Below are 15,653 nucleotides of genomic sequence, written 5' to 3'. Positions count from 1 at the left end.
TCCAATACCTCTAGGTAGGTCTCTGGACCTGCTGTGGACATTGTGGGGCCAGCTCAGACTCTGTTCTGGCCCATTTCCTGTTTGTATGTGCCAACAAAGCCCAGTACTGAAAAGGCTAGACTGGTCTCAGATGCTGAAACACTCGTTGTCTATTCAGGTATTCCACAAACGCAGGATTGACTCAGCTGATTTTGGGGATTTAATACACAGCTTGTGCTGCTGCATAGAAAGATTTGTGTTTCTCTTCCTTAGTTGCCCTACCTCTTATCTCAGTTTTGGTTTTAACCCCACCTTTGTGTGTGTGCTGCCCTCAGGCTTCTGATCCTTGCCCAGGTGAGAGGGAGCGAAAGCAGTGGCTGCTTGGAGCACACTTGGGTACACCCAGTACCTGCAGCAGCAGGAGCTAGCTATGGGAGCGTTGTCAGCCCTGCCCCCCTGTGAGCCTCTCAAAAATTGTGCCTTGCTTTCCAGGCAGACTCCGCTTCCTCTAGGGGCATTCCTGGCCATGCGACCCCTCACTCCTGTCCCTTCTCTTGTATCTGCACAGCCAACTGTGTTTCTCTCCCTGGTCTGTTCTTCCAACCCCATGCTTTAGCCTTCTGACCCTGCCAGCTTTGGTGGACTCTTGTCCCAAGCAGGGGTTCCCAGGAGGTTTTGGGGTGGGTGGTGCTCAGGCCCCCAGAGCCTACGCAGGCAGAGGCGACCCCGGCCCAAGGGGCAGGTGGACCTGTTCTGGTGGGAGCCCCTCCCAATGCCCACAGAGGCCTAAGAACCCAGCTACTGGGGAAGGGGGTTATAATGGCGGCTCTGCCCCTTGCACGCAGATTGACAATGATGCCTTGCTGTGGTGTCTCAGGCTTTTTCCGTAGACTTTCCTGGTTGTGGCTCCCCTTGCTCCTGTCCCTTCAGGCTGTCTTTTCACAGCCAAGAGCTGTGCTCTCTCTGAGTCTGCACCCCAAACCCTTCTTTCCAGCATCCAGCTCCCCTTCACAACAGACGACTCATGATTCAGGCTAGAATGCACAGAGCTGTGGTGTAGATCATGTGTGTGGTTCTTACTTTGTCCTGCATTCCACAGACTGTTTGCTGCATTCTCCTTTGATCTCCTGAAGTTCATTTTCTGTCCCAGTTGATTTCCCCTCCATGAGGGAGTCTTTCTTAATGTGGGGATCTCTCCTTACCTTCAGCTTCTCTCCAGGTTTGCTGGTCTCTTTTTTGATTCCTCTTTTCTTTTTTTCTTTTTTCTTCTTTCTTTCATTCTTTTAGGTATCTTAAGCCTACCACTATGGTTCAGCAGGAGCTCTGTGGGAATTGTTCCATTTGTAAATGTGTTTTTGATGAGCTTGTGAGGAGTGTCAAATTCCATGTCCTCCTATTCTGCCATCTTGACTCCTCCTATCATAATATTATTTTGATGTGAAATTTAAATTCAGTGAAATAAAATAATCTTAAGTGCATGTCCATTGAATTTCTGACAAATGCATATATCTTTGTAAACTGAAATTATCCCAGATATTCCATCATGCTCCCTCTGATAGATTCTTGTCCTCACACTACTTCCTGGAGACAACTACTCTGATTTTTTTCATCATAGATTAATTTTCCTTAATCTAAAACTTCAAATAAATTAAATCAGACTCTTTTATGTAAGTTTTCTTTTTCTCAGCATATGGTTTTTGAGACAAATCCATTTTATTGTCTATATTGTAATTTACTTATTTATTTATTTTATTTTATTTTATTTTACAATTCCATTGCATCAACATACCACACTGTTAATTCATTTGACTATTAATAATCATGTGATCTACCTATTAACATTCTTTCACATGGGTTGTTGTGGATATATATTTTCATTCTCTTTCAATAAATTTCTAGAAGTGGATTAACTATGTCAGAGGATAAATATGTGTTTAGTTGCACAGAAAACTAGTAGACTTTTTGCAAAAGTGGTTTTATCATTTTACTTTCCCATAAATAATTTATGATGTTTGAATGCTCCACATCTTTGCTAGCAATTGTCTTTATCTCTCTATTTAAGTTCAGCCATTGTGGTGGGTGTGTGGTGGTATCACTTTTGGATTTTTACTTGTATTTTCCTGATGACTAGTGGTATTGAGTGCTTTTATTTAAAATTAGATATATTTGACATATAACATTGTATAAATTTAAGGTGTACAATGTGTTTATATATTGTAATATGTTTGCCATTGTAACAATACTTAACACCTTTATCACATTACATAATTATCCTTTCTTTTTAGTGATTGGGATAATTAAGTTCTGGTCTCTTAGCAAATTTGATAATTATAGTATAATATTGTTGTCTATATTCATCATACTAAGCATAGCTCTCTGAGGCATGTTAACTATTCATTAATAGTGTGTATCCTTAAATGACATGAATTGTATCTCCTAACCTCCATCCTCTGGTAACTATTATTTACACTTTTTTTTTACCAGTTGGACCTTTTTAGATTTCACATATAATTGATATCATATAGTACTTGTCTTACTCTGTCTGCCCTATCTCACTAGGCATAATGGGCTCAAGGTCCATCCATGCTGCTGTGAATGGCAGGATATTCTTCTATCTCATGGTGAAATAATATTTCACTGTTTATATATACTATGTCTTTTCTTAAATCAATTTATCTGCTGATGGGCATTTGGTTGTTTACATATCTTGGCTATTGTGAATAATGCTACAATAAACACTAGAGTACATATAGCTCCTCAAAAATATGGTTGTAATTTCCTTTGGATATATGCCCAGTAGTGGAATTGCTGGATCATATGGTAGACCTGTATCACTATAAACTTCTTTCTTAGAACTGCTTTTGCCTTATCCCATAGATTTTGGAAAGTTTTTTCCATTTTCATTTGTCTTGAGTGTTTTTCTGATTTCCTCTTTGATTTCTTCATTGACCCATAGATTTTTTTTTAAGTGGCATGTTATTTAGTCTCCACATGCTTTTCCTTTTCCCATTTTTCTTCCTGTAGTTGATTTCTAGTTTCATACAATTGTGGTCAGAAAAAAATGTTTGATATAATTTCTATCCTCTTAAATTTGTTGAGACTTGTTTTGTGGTCTAGCATGTGATCTATCCTGGAGAACATTCTATGTGCTTGAAAAGATTGTGTATTTGCTGTTTGGGGATGGACTCTCCTGTAGATATCTATTAAGTCCAACTGGTCCATTGTGTCATTTAAGACCACTGTTGCCTTATTAAATTTTCTCTGGATAATCTGTCTATTGATGTAAGAGGGGTCCTAAAGTCCCGTAATATGGTTGCATTATTGTCAGTTTCTCTCTTTATGTCTGTTAGTGTTTGCTTTATATAGTTAAATGCTGCTGTATTGGTTGCAGATATGATAATGAGTGTGATATACTCTTCTTCTATTTGATCCCTTTATCATTATATAATGTCCTTCTTTGTCTTTTGCTATAGCCTTTGTTTTAAAGTCTATTTTGTCTGATATATATATTGCTATCCCCACTTTCTTGTTTTTTCCATTTATATGAAATATAGTTTTTCATCCCCTCACTTTCAGTGTGTGTGTCTATAGTTCTGAAGTGAGTCTCTTGTAAGCAGCATATAGATGAGCCTTTTTTTTTTCTTCAATCAGTAACCCTATGTCTTTTGAATGGGTCATTTAGTCCTTTGACATGTAAAGTAATTATTGATAGGTATGTACTTACTGCCATTATATTACCTGCTTTCTGGTTGTTTCTGTAGTTTTTACCTGTTCTTTTCTTCTTTCAGTTTCTTCCTCTGTGGTTTGATGATTTTCTTTAGTGGTATGCTTATGTTCCCTTTTCTCTAGTTTTTGTGTGTCTGTTGCCAGTTTTTGATTTGTGGTTACCATGGGGTTCATATATGTTGACGCATAATTATATCTACTTGTTTTAAACTGGTAGTCATTTAAGTTCAAATACATTTTAAAAGATCTACACTTTTTACTCCCTTCCCTCACATTTTGTGTTTTTGATATCATATTTTACATCTTCATGTTTTTCCCTTAACAGTTTATTGCAGTGATAGTTGCTTTTACAATTTTTTTTTCTTTTAAACTTATTTAAATGGTTGATCCTCAGTCTTTACAATATATTTGCCTTCTCTATTGGGATTTTTCCTTTTCAATAAATTCTTACTTCTTGCTATAGCCTTTTCTTTTACACTTAGAGAAGACACTTTAACATTTCTTTTAGCATAGGTTTAAACCAATCAAAAACTACTATTTTTCCTTGTCTGAGAAGTTATTTATCTCTCCTTCAATTCTAAATGCTAATCTTGTTGGGCAGAGTATCCTCGATTGCATGTTTTTCCTTTCAGCCCTTTGAATATATCATTCCACTCCCTTCTGGCCTGCAAAGTTTCTGCAGAAAAAATCAGCTTATAGCCTTATGGGAGTTTCCTTGTATGACTCTTTTGCTTTTCTCTTGCTGCATTTAGAATTTTCTCTTTATCTTTAAATTTTGCCATTTTAATTATGATATGTCTTATTATGGGTCTGTTTGTGTTTATCTTTTTTGGGACCCTCTGTGCTTCCTGTAGCTGAATATGTTTCCTTCTTCAGGTTTGGGAAGTTTTCAGCCATAATTTCATCAAATACATTTTGACCCCTTTCTCTCTCTCTCCTCCTTCTGGGAGCCCTAGAATGCCAATCCTGGTACTCTTCATTTTATTGTAGAGTTCTCTTAAATTTTTCTCATTTTTTAAATTTGTTTTTCTTTTTGCTGCCCTGATTGGGTGGTTTCCATTTTTCTATCCTCCAGGTCATTTATGTGTTCTTCTCTATCACCTAGTCTGCTATTAATTCCTTCTACTGTGTTTTTCATTTCAGTTACTGTGTTCTTCAGTTCTGACAGTTGGTTTTTATTTTTTTTCCTAGTACCTTGTTAAAATTCTTAGTGTATTCATCTATTCTTTTCCCAAATTCAGTTAGCAGTCTTATTACTAATGCTTTGAATTCTTTATCTGGTAAATTGTTTCTGTTTCATCAGTTGTTTTTTTTTGGTTTTGGGTTTTTTTACTTTTACCATTTTATTTTATTTTATTTTTTTAACATCTTTATTGGAGTATAATTGCTTTACAATGTTGTGTTAGTTTCTGCTGTATAACAAAGTGAATCAGCTATACATAAACATATATCCCCATATCCCCTCCCTCTTGCATCTCCCTCCTATCTGCCCTATCCCACCCCTCTAGGTGGTCACAAAGCACCGAGCTGATCTCCCTATGCTATGTCACTGCTTCCCACTAGCTATCTATTTTACATTTGGTAGTGTATTGACATATATACATCAGTTGTTTTATAAGTACTTTTTTTTCTTGCTCTTCAATTGAGGCCATTTCCTTTGTCTTTTCATTTTGCTTAACTTTATGTGTCTATGAAATTAGGTGAAACGGTTACCTCTTGTGGTCTTGAAGGGGTGTCCTTCTGTGGGAGTATCCCTATGCAGTATGTGTATACCCAGTGGTTTTCATGCAGGAACTAGATTTGTAGTGAACAAAATTCATGTCTTTCCTCAGGGTGTTCTGGCAGTTATCACCTTGGTAGGAGGTGGGGCTGTAGAAGGAGGCTCTAGAGAAGAGTCAGGTGTGAGCCAGAGCTTTCCCTTTGCTCAGTGGCTGTCACTGCCCTATCAAGGACCAGACGTGATCCTAAGTTGCTGGAGCAGAAATCCTGAGAGTTAGTTCTTACCTGCCTCTTTTCCCTTTAAGTGTGAGCTCTCACCCCTTCAAGCACCAGCACCCTCACCCCAGAGGGAAACAGTGCTGGAGCAAGTGGGACTCATGTGGTCACTCAGTGTTTGATGAGGAGCAGGCTGCAGCCATTACAGACAGATTTGGGGGCTGTTTCTGATGTGCTGCCTGTGGAAGCAACAGCTATGTCTTCCTCCACCTTGTTCAAACACTTCTTTCTGTCTCAGCTGTCTCTGTGTCTTAACGTCGAGTTCTTTAATTGGTCATGGCAACACTTGCTCCAGCATGGAACCGTGACATGAAGTTAGCGGGGCTGGAGTGTTCACTTGGCTCAGTCTGGGGTGCATGCTGGGACGGTCATGGGAAACTAGTCAGCCAACCTCACCGTTTCAGCCCACCCTCTCTACCCTGTCTGGGGAGTAAGCAAGCACATGTGCTCCTTCTGAGTGGAGTCTAGGCTTCCCACAGCCATCCTGTTAGTTCCACTGGCCCTCCAACAAGCCAAGGGGGCTAGTCTTCCCTTTGTTGGACCCCAGAACTGGGGTGCCCAATATGTGGCTTCAACTGCTCACTAACCAGGAAGGATCTCTCACTCATGTAATCTCTCTTTCCTCTGAGTCCCCCTCTGGGGCATAAGTCCCAACCAGATTGTGTCTCTTCCTTTTCTACCCAATTCCATGTAGATCTTTCTTTCAGCCTTGATTGTACAGGAGTCTTTCTGCTAATTTCAAGTTAGTTTTCAGTGAGAATTGGTCACATGTAGATTTATTTTTGATGTATTTGTGTGTGGGGGGGATGTGAGTTCCACATCCTTATATTCTGCTGTCTTGATCACCTTTTCCTTTTTATTGATTTAAATATGCTACATTCAAGTTTTTTTGTTATTTATATGTGCTACAAATATCTCCTCTAGCCAATTAGCTAATTACACATTTTTATGTGTACAATTCATTGGCACTGAATATAATTACACTGTTTAGAAACTATTGCCTATCTATTTCCAGACTTTTTCTTCATCCCAAATAGAATATTTTTAACAATTTTATTTTTATTTGGGTATCTAATTGGCCTAGAACTATTATTAATAAGACATTCCTTTCTCTCTTTGTTCTACCCTCCCCACTGGTAAGAATTATAGATACATGTTCTTGTCATTGGACTTTCTCTTCCTTATATTGACCTTTTACCTATCTGTGCCTTGTTACCACACACTCTTAATTACTATTGTAAGTGGTCTTGATAATATGGTAGAATAAATTCCTTCAATTTTTTTGTCTTTTCAAGTTATTTTGTTGTTGTTGTTACTTTTTCCATCCCACTGAATTTTCATATAAATTATTGAATTAGCTTGGCATGTGTCAAAAAAGCTTACTGTATTCTATGTTAGTATATTGAATCTATAATTTCTAGGAGGCAGATTAAATCTATTGTATAAAGCCAATGGAGTATCATGTTAACATGTTAACATATAGGTTGTAATGCCATTGGTGATATTCTCTAAAACTCTGTAGTGGGTACATGGATGTTCATTTATCATGTGGTCTATCTGGATGCAGGTTCATTGCTACATCTGTATTTTCTGGAGCAGAGGATAGAAGAAGATAAATGTTTAAGAAATAACTGAAGTAAAACCTTAATAATGTCTGAATAAGAAGTAGTTATTTAATACTTGATTTAAGTCAGTATGCATTTATTAATATAAAGGAGTTAAAAAGACCCATAAGACAAGATCTCTGCCCTCAATAACATGAAGTGTATATTATTATTAAGTTTTATATGTTTACATAAAAGTATTTCAAACATGAAGTAATTTTTGATGGAAAGAATGTAAGTATGGTTGGGTGTATTAAAATAACTATCTGATTTAAAAATATTTATTGCACAACGGCTATGTATCAGACACTCAATTAAGTGCTAGAGATACAATTGTCAAGCCACCATCACAGACTTCAGAATCTATGATAATAGCTAGACATTAATAAATAGGGTGTATAATTTTCTAATTGTTTTCCAGAAACTGCAAAGATGTATCATATATGACAGTTTCCAGAAGCTGCAAAGATGTATCATATATGACAGTTTCCAGAAACTGCAAAGATGTATCATATATGACAGTTTCCCCACAGTTGTATTGCTTTTGCTCCTCATCCTCTTTCGCAGTGTTACTCTCTGTCCCTAATATTTGTCAGAATCCCATCTGTCGCTGGCTCTGTCTATATATTCTTATTCAATTTTCCTTCCTCTCTTCACCTCAAAGCAGAGCATTCAGATATGTATGTATGCAATACGAATTGGTATACCACCATGGAGACACTGTTTCCTATCTGCAGTCTTGCAGTGTTTGGATGTTAAATATCTGAGAGCTCTCCATGGCACTAGCACAGCCTGGAAGGCTTGAAGCTATAACTCAAAACAGAGCAACTTTCATCAAAACAAAGAGCTTAGGAGAAAACAAAGTACTATGAATGACACACTAAAGAGCTGACTTAGAAGGTAGTGGTAGTTGCACAGCAGTTACACGTATATTCATTTTTTCCATCTTAGCAAGAATCCAGGAGGTCAGCAGAGCGTGAGGAGTTTGGGAATGCTGACACCTGGGCTCAGATTCTGGCTTTGCCACTAAAGTCACCTTGAACATGTTACTTCTCCACTCTCAGCATCAGTTTCCTCATCTGTGTTGGTAAGAATAGTAAAACCACTAGTCTCATGTAGAGAATTAAACAGGTTCACAGAATGCACATACTCATTTATTGTATGATGAGTCCTCTGTGTCTCATTATATAATGATCATCATGTACTCATGGCTGGATTATTGACTTTCAGTGATATTTACAAAGAATATTTTAATTTCTCATGGCAATATATCTTAGATGCATGGAAAAACTGATGTTAAAATGCTAACTTTATATATGAAGATACTTAGTTCTAGGGACATAAAATCATTCCCCAAGGTTAGCCAAGGAGTCAGGGATCACCCTTAGAGTGAATTCCAAATCTCATCTTTCATCTAGTGAATTCCTATGCAACTATGCAGATTGCAGTCTTAGCATTCTCTCAGGATAGACATAGCATAAACAGGCCAAGACAATTTTCTCTGTTCCAAAAAAGGTAAGAGCAGGCAGAAGCTTTCTGTAGCAAAGTATTGAGACCAGGTCATGCATTTTGTTGTGTAAGAGAGAAGCAGCTCACAAGCTCAACTATGAATGATGCACCACTGGGTTTATTTTCTAAGTGCCTGGCTTGCTGTCCGACCTGGACATTTGTTCTGGAAGTTCTCAGCACCTCAGTCTTCAGAGGAATATTCTGATGATCACTTCCCTACAGAATCAGACCAGGCTGTCCCTTCACTTCAAAGTCACTTTCCAAGTTGATGTTAATTACACTCAGTTGGTAGCACTCCCCTGGAAGAGCTTGCTCAAGCTTACGGCAAGAAGGAAAACATACCAGGGTATTTGAGTTAAGGGGTGCAGAGAAACATTGATCCACACAGCTGTCGAAACTGGCAATCTCGGCTTTTTTATATAATCTCCTAAAAGACCTTAAGAATTTTAAGAACTGTTTCTCTGAAATTAAGGACTTATGCCCTTTTTCGAAAGGCATGTAAATCATGCTTTATATCTCTCCTAAATGCATCATGTGTTCCTTTACTCATGCTGCTATCAATTGGTATTTATTAAACCCTTGTTACACTTTTACTGCTTGCCTTGCATCTATCATTTTTTTGCCTACTTTTCTTCTCCTACCTAAATGCATCTTTACTTATCTCTGCATGATTACTGTGAAGGGAAGGTTCAAAGAAATGACCTGAGGCTGCTTTACATCCATTGATCCTACTACTAGAAATCCTGCACAGTTTTGTCCTCTGTTAATATTTTATTTAAGTGTGGATGGGAAGGCTGAAATTCCAATTCTCTATATTATACGATAAACATTTGTAGATAAATAGAAAACCCATTTGGAATTCTCTTATCAGAATGTCCTGTTCAGAAGTACCAATGAGATGAATTTATTTTTATTTTCAAAGATATAAATTGGATCAAAGACAGTGGAAGGTAAAAGTAGAGGTCAGCAGACCTTTTTATCCTTTCCTTCTTGCTCTTTCAGATCCTGTTCCTCTCACCTAGCCACTGCTGAAGTCTTCAAAATAATTTCTTGACATTTCTTTTCATAACATTGCCCACATTGTTGTCATAGTTCAGAAAAGTGCTGTCTGGATTTCTAGTACCTAAACAGCCTAAGATCAATCAACAGCTTGTTGCAGCTTCTATACCCCTCTTTTCTCTCCAACCCTCACAGTTTAAGCTCTAGGCAATAACTTTCAGCAGTTACTGATGATGCCAGGTTTTTTCAAGTCTTTTTTATCATCAGACTGCTTCTTCTTCCTGAAATAAACTTGTACAACTCAAGAGCACTTTATAATCTTAAAAACTCAACTCAAATATGCTTTCTGAAATCTTCCTTTCTTCTTTTTTCTCCCCTCTATTAGTTGTTGTAGAATGGAGTAAGATTTGCTATGCAGTTGCACCTAAAACTTCTTATTGTACTTACTTTTTGAGTTTGCCTGTACTTCTACTAGACAGCAAAATTCTTGATAGCAAAATTCATGCCTTTTAAAATTTCATATTCCCCTTATATATAGTATAGGGCCTGGGACATAGTATATATACAATAAATATTGATGGATATATTAGCTGATATAATGTCTAATGAGAAATAGTTAAGTTGTAGTTATTCACCTGATATGTATAAAGTACTTAATACACGTTAAAAAGATGGGAAAACATGTCCTCAATGTGTTTATGACTGAATGGAGCAGTGTGTAAAAATTAAGTATATATAAATTTGATATTGCTGAAAAAGTGATGAAAACCTCAACCTTGATTCATTCTAACTTGTTTTGTTTTTAAGGTAGATGGAAAACCTCTGATCAACAGACCAGATATCATGGGATAATTGATGATATCACACTCTGGTATTCTCTACTTTAGCCCTTCCTCTTTAACTATTTACAAAATCTTATTTCTAAATATTTAGATCTTTTGTCTTTATCACTTATTTTATTATAAATATAATATAAATAATTATAATGTAATACATGAATATATATTATAAATTCATTATTCCAGATCTTTTATCTTTTATTATATGTATGTAATGAAATATATATTATTATATACAATGGAATAAATGATAAAGTTAAAAATGTGTTAATATATAAATATATAAAATGATACATATATTTAATGATAAAAGATAACTGTATAATGAAATAAATAACAAGCTATTTTAATTTTTATTTATACATATTTATATATGCATTTTGATTTAACAATCATTTTTTGGAAACTATGCTAGATATTAAGGACATCAAGATAAATGAGACATTACATTCAATACTCTTTAATGCTAATAATATATAAGTATAGAAACAAAGAGTGTTGTAGAAATGAATTGCAAAGGTGACTTTTCTGCAAAGATTCCCAGAAAATGTTATTTAAATTGAGTCTTAAAGAATGTATAAAAATGTCTAAGCATATGGGGCATGAGTGAATGCTTTTAAAAGCACAGCATGTAGTAAAACTTAACAATGGAAAACCATATTCTAAGTTTGGAGAACTGAAAGTGGTTCCTTCTGAGGCTTGGAAGGAGGCTTCAAAAGCTGGCAAGTTTGGCCTAGGCATGATTATTGAGGGGCCAGTAAACCATATGAAGGACTTTTACCTTACCTTTTAACACTCCCACCCACACAACAAATACAATGTTTATTCACCTACCTTCATCCCCAACCAAAGCACTTGCATTCTAGATCCACTATCTCAAACAGTCCTTACATTATCCCTGGAAATTAGAACTATTCATCATCTCCATGTTACAGACAAGCAAACCAAAGCCCAGTGATATCCAGCGATTTATTCAAGGTATACAACTAAATTGTGAAAGAGCAGGACTTAAGCTTAAGCCTTTTCTGTCACCAAAGTCCTTGACTTTTCATCATGCTCTATGGACTTCCATTAACACAAGGAGTGGCAATGATTGCATGTGTGATTAGGCACAATAAATATGGCTCAGTGGTGTCTTGGTGGCAAGACACTAGTTATAAGTCCATTTTAATGAAACAAAAGAGAAATTTTGAAAACGTGTGCTAAGACAACAGACTTGGTGGTAAAAGAGATATAGTTAAACAAGATTTTTAAAACTTGACAGGATTGTTTTTAAATAAAAACTTCAGAGCAAAGACTTAGGGTCTTAAAATGTTACCCCTTTCAGCTGCATTTGCTTTTTAAAAGAGACTGGAGAATGACAACGATTAATTTGCCATATGTTCTTCAGACATCCAGGGTTTTGGCACTTGACTGGAGATAGTGCTTATATTCATTTAGCTTCCCTAATCATATTATTATGCAATTGTCATAGTCATATAAGCTATATACATGATTTATGTATTTATATAGAAAATTAATTGTGGATAGTGTCAAATGAGTAGCTGGTATTAATGTGTCACAAGTGTGGGACTCTAGGTCAAAGTCTTTATGACAAGAAGAGCATCAAAACAGTGGTTCTTAATTTTGTCCTTGGCCTTTGTAGAAATGATCAGTCTGATTCTTCCAGGCATCAACTGACTTGGGACTGAATTGATGCACACTGTTCTTAACTACTCGATCTTCTTATTTCATCGTATGTAAAACTTCAATAATTTTAACTTCTTCTTATTCATTTTCTCAATATCCCATTGGTAGTTAAATCTTAATGATTTTCACTTAACGTTCTGCAGCATTTCTTACATTCTCTTGATATTACCTTTCCTCTCTCTAATTGTGATTGTCCACTGTTACGTTAGCTGTTACATAGTTTCTGGACTAGGCTGTCTTCTGTTTTAAATGATTCTACACTGTGCAGCCATATTTATCTTGAAAAGGAAAATTTAAGTCAAACTAAAACCCTCCTACAAGGCTTATGCTATGCAAATAATGTGTACTGATGTTTGTGGTTCTTGAAAAAGTGATTCAAATTTACCTTGTAAGTATCATATTCTGTTATGTGGCATAGTCAATAAGCAATAATCATGCTTCAGATTTAGTTCCCTTTTTCTATGACATCCTATAATGTACTCTCCATTTCTATATTCTTTTCTTACCATCAAGACATTTTTTGGTCTTGTACTGCTCTCCTTATCATCTCTTTAAGAACAAGGTGAATTCAATCTAAGCCTTCTTCTCTAAAGATTCCTCTCCCTACTCTGCATTCTCATAATGCACTTCTTACACAGATGATAAGTTGCATATTCTGACATGTTTCATCATGTTCTTACCTTATTTATCTATCTATTTGGTAGATTCTGAGAATGCACATAGGTGTTTGTAATTCCCACATTTCCTACAAAATTCCATTACCTTTATATTGAAAACAATTGATATTGATACAAAGGTGTGGAGAATCTCAACCTTATGCATTTTAACTTTTGTTTTATCCTCAAGGTAGATGGAAAACCTATGCTCAACAGGACAGGCATGCCACTTATGAGATAATCAATATCACACACCAGTATTCTCTACTTTCTCCTTTTCTCTTTACCTATATCCAAAATCTTATTTCTCAATATCTAGATCTTAATTGCCAGGAAAATGACATAAAATTCCTGCAGTATCTGTTTAATGTGACTTCATCACTCTGGAGTGAATAATCAAAGCAAGAGTAATGCAGTGGACCAATGACAGCACCCTCCTTGGGTTCATTCTGGTAGGTTTTTCTGATCGACCCCAGTTAGGGCTGGTGCTCTTTGGGGTAATCTTGTTCCATTATCTCATGATGCTCCTCGGCAATGTTACCATCATCCTAGTATCCCTCTTGGACTCCAAACTCCACAATCCCATGTACATTTTCCTCTCCCATCACTCTTTCCTGGACCTCTGCTTCACCAGCCGTATTATTCCTCAGCTTCTAGTCAACCTGGGGAGTTCAGATAAGTCTATCACATATGGGGGCTGTGTGGTTATCTCTATGTCTCCCTTGCCCTGGGATCCAGGGAGTGTGTCCTCCTGGCTGTAATGTCCTATGATTGCTATGTCGCAGTCTACAGTCCTCTACATTATGCCTTTGTCGTGCACCCTCGGCTCTGTCATATCCTGGCATCTATGGCGTGGCTCAGTGGGGTGGTGACCACCCTCATACAGTCCACCCTCACCCTACAGCTCCCCTTTTGTGGGCATCGCCAAGTGGATCATTTCTTTTGGGAGGTTCCTGTGCTCATCAAGTTGGCTTGTGTGGACACCGCTTTCATCCAGGCAGAACTCTTTGTGGTTAGTGTCTTATTCTTGGTGGTGTCTTTGTCACTCATCCTGATGTCCTATGGGCACATTACCCAAGCAGTTTTGAAGATAAAGTCAGCCACTGGACGACGTAAAGCATTTGGGACCTGTTCCTCCCACCTGATGGTTGTCATCATCTTCTATGGAACCATTATCTTCATGTATCTGCAGCCGGCCAAGAGTAGATCCAAGGACCCGGGAAAGTTGTGTTCTCTCTTCTACACTGAGGTGACCCCCATGCTTAACCCCCTTATCTATACCCTGAGAAATAAGGAAGTGAAAATAACACTGAAAAAAATGCTGGGGAAAACTTTATGATTTAGTGATTATCAAAAGGTATTTAGAAGAGCATTATTAAGACTGAGTAATTTAATGGATTATGCTGCAACAAATAATTTGGTTATGTTCATAACCCTATAAGTGAGTGTCGGTAGAAAATTTTTAAATAGAGTTTGAATTTTCAAGCTGGACGTACCTGAGTTTGAATGCCCATTTCACCATATAATAGCTGTGTGACCTGAACAATTTGCATAACCTTTACATCAGCTATAAACTGGGATGAATAATATTGATCAACCCAAATTAAAATTAGATTATTCTAGGTGTTTTATTGTTTATAAAGTTTATTCATAAATTTAATTTATTTAATAGCCATAACTATATGCTATGGGTATTATAATTTTTCTTTTGCATAGATTGAAATATTTTGACCACTTACTCATATCAAAAAGAGCAAATCCTAAAACTCCATGGCATTGTTCTCTCAACTAACCATGGATTCCTGAACCCCTCGGGTTGTGTTCCCATTATACACTGAGCTCACCTCTATTGCTGCACTTTCCATCCTGTTTGACAATTTTCTGACTTTTTTTGTACCTCTCTCCTTAGGTTTTTGAGAATGGCAACTATGTTATGACTTCATCACAGTTTAAAGTAAAATCTGTACAAAGTTGACTCCCAGATTTGTGTTTCAACACAGGTATTTACTGTCCATATTCTCATGTTCAACTATGTATCTCACTTCTACAGCTAGGTGTATTAAACCAACCTCAAAATTAGCACATCAAAACTAAATCAAAAGCTCTCTGTTTTTTGGTTCTTTCTTACTATTCCCAATATCACAAAACGGAACATACATCATCCCAACTCCTGTCTCCTATTTCACCTGCTGTGTGTAACTTATACACAATCCTGTGGATTTTACCTTTTAGTTATCTCTCTGGTCTATCCACTTCTTTCCATTTTAATTTTCTACCACCTGTGCACTTCTAAGATGGTCTCCTTACTAGACAGAAGATATTTATTTAATGAATTACTCACCTTTTCCTTTTCATATATTACTAGGTACGTGCAATTTTTAATGCATCATGGCACTTATGTTTGTCTTATCTCCTTTATGAAATATATTTGTTTATTAACAGTTGTTGAGGCATTGAGGACACAGATATGAACAAAACAGCACCCACACTTTTAGAGAGTTTATGTTAATTGTCCAACTCAATCAATTGGTAGATTTTCACTATGTGATGGTATCTATTATCAAACAATAGAAGTCAATGTTAGTAGGAAAAAACCCTCACTTTCAGCAAATTGTTTGTAAAATCAAATCTATCTCAATGAAGTGATAATATTAATG

At 36.6% G+C, this 15,653-nt stretch overlaps 1 protein-coding gene across 1 annotated transcript; it reads left to right on the top strand.

Moving 5' to 3' along the window:
- Window positions 1-3,558: 3,558 nt before the first annotated feature.
- Window positions 3,559-15,653, top strand: LOC309622999 (olfactory receptor 2G2-like). The gene is given in 2 exon segments (XM_082379539.1): window positions 3,559-13,701; window positions 13,704-15,653. Coding segments are annotated over 2 exon segments (927 nt in total). The 5' UTR covers window positions 3,559-13,406; the 3' UTR covers window positions 14,336-15,653.

This window comes from Balaenoptera borealis (assembly GCF_965194805.1).
Source record: "Balaenoptera borealis genome assembly, chromosome: 2".
NCBI classification, from domain to species: Eukaryota; Metazoa; Chordata; class Mammalia; order Artiodactyla; family Balaenopteridae; genus Balaenoptera; species Balaenoptera borealis.
Note: the sequence above shows the minus strand (reverse complement) of the source record. Positions and strands in the feature narration are given on the sequence as shown.